At 44.3% G+C, this 733-nt stretch overlaps 1 protein-coding gene across 1 annotated transcript; it reads left to right on the top strand.

Annotated features, from left to right (window-relative positions):
* Positions 1-82: 82 nt before the first annotated feature.
* Positions 83-727, top strand: LOC107735316 (S-methyl-5'-thioadenosine phosphorylase-like; the record flags this gene model as incomplete). Its single annotated transcript, XM_016547038.1, has 2 exons — positions 83-385; positions 506-727. Coding segments are annotated over exons 1-2 (351 nt in total), but the record flags the coding sequence as incomplete, so codon positions are not given.
* Between the last annotated feature and the right edge of the window lie 6 nt (positions 728-733).

Genomic DNA, 733 nt, shown 5'->3' with positions numbered 1-733 from the left:
TTTTTTTTTTCTTTCATACATCACACTTCAAACTCATTAACAACACTTATTCATTGTTGAAGTGAACATTTGCCTTTATGATGATTTGAACCACCTTGAATTTGAGGACTTGAGTACAGAATGATGAGTCCAGTTTTGGATTCTTATGATACTTGCTTCTCATCTGGTGTGAAACTGGCTTTTTTGTTCCTCACAGCAGATTTTTTCCGTTTGGTTCATATTCATATTTCATTTTCATCTTAATTTCCACTCAAAAATGTTACACACCACCCTGAATTCAAGGACAACAAAACGTGTCCAGACATTCTATGATGGGCAGCCCACCAGCCCCCCAGGTGTGTGCCACATCCCTATGGCTGAACCTTTCTGCAACAGGACTAGAGAGGTCAGTGACATTTCCCGCCCAGCTCTCTGTCTGTCTCTCACTCTCTGTCTGTCTCATTGTTCATCTTACCATATTCTCATTCTTACTATTTTTTCCGTATTTTCTTACGTCCTCTTGTAGGTGCTCGTGGAGGTTGCCCAGGGACTCGGTGTGAAGTGTCACACCCGAGGGACAATGGTGGCCATAGAGGGTCCTCGTTTCTCCTCTCGGGCAGAGAGCCTCATGTTCAGACAATGGGGTGCTGATGTCATCAACATGACCACAGTACCGGAGGTGGTTCTTGCCAAGGAGGCCGGGCTGTGTTATGCTAGTATTGCAATGGCAACTGATTATGACTGCTGGAAAGAG

The sequence above is a fragment of the Sinocyclocheilus rhinocerous genome, unplaced genomic scaffold (genome assembly GCF_001515625.1).
Source record: "Sinocyclocheilus rhinocerous isolate Xijiao unplaced genomic scaffold, SAMN03320098_v1.1 C35968834, whole genome shotgun sequence".
Taxonomy (NCBI): domain Eukaryota; kingdom Metazoa; phylum Chordata; class Actinopteri; order Cypriniformes; family Cyprinidae; genus Sinocyclocheilus; species Sinocyclocheilus rhinocerous.
This window is presented reverse-complemented; position numbering and strand designations above follow the sequence as displayed.